We start from the raw sequence: 243 nt of genomic DNA, 5'->3' as shown, positions 1-243 counted from the left end.
GATGTATACTATGTTGGTCACTCTGAAGGCACAACAGCAGGTAATGTCAGGACACTCATGGTTCACAACCATTCATGTTCCTATCTGATCAGTAGGTGTGTCTCCCCATTGATCCAGTTGTTTCTCTTGTTTGTGGAGAGCTAGCAAATGTAGAAGTGCCTTCTGACTTGAGATTTGGAAAATATGCAAAACTTTTCTAAAACCAGCTTTGTTTACCCTTAATAAACAAAGAACCCTAATCCA

General features: G+C 39.9%; 1 protein-coding gene across 1 annotated transcript in view; it reads left to right on the top strand.

Moving 5' to 3' along the window:
* Positions 1–6: 6 nt before the first annotated feature.
* Positions 7–243, top strand: part of LOC104830190 (lysosomal acid lipase/cholesteryl ester hydrolase-like) — a gene marked incomplete at its 5' end in the record, with an annotated part of 6898 nt that continues 6661 nt past the window's right edge. Inside the window, one exon of the mRNA XM_010564968.1 lies at positions 7–40. Coding sequence (XP_010563270.1) covers positions 7–40 — 34 coding nt within the window. The remainder of the gene's footprint in view (positions 41–243) is intronic.

The sequence above is a fragment of the Haliaeetus leucocephalus genome, unplaced genomic scaffold (genome assembly GCF_000737465.1).
Source record: "Haliaeetus leucocephalus isolate CR32 unplaced genomic scaffold, Haliaeetus_leucocephalus-4.0 Scaffold184, whole genome shotgun sequence".
Lineage (NCBI taxonomy): Eukaryota > Metazoa > Chordata > Aves > Accipitriformes > Accipitridae > Haliaeetus > Haliaeetus leucocephalus.
Note: the sequence above shows the minus strand (reverse complement) of the source record. Positions and strands in the feature narration are given on the sequence as shown.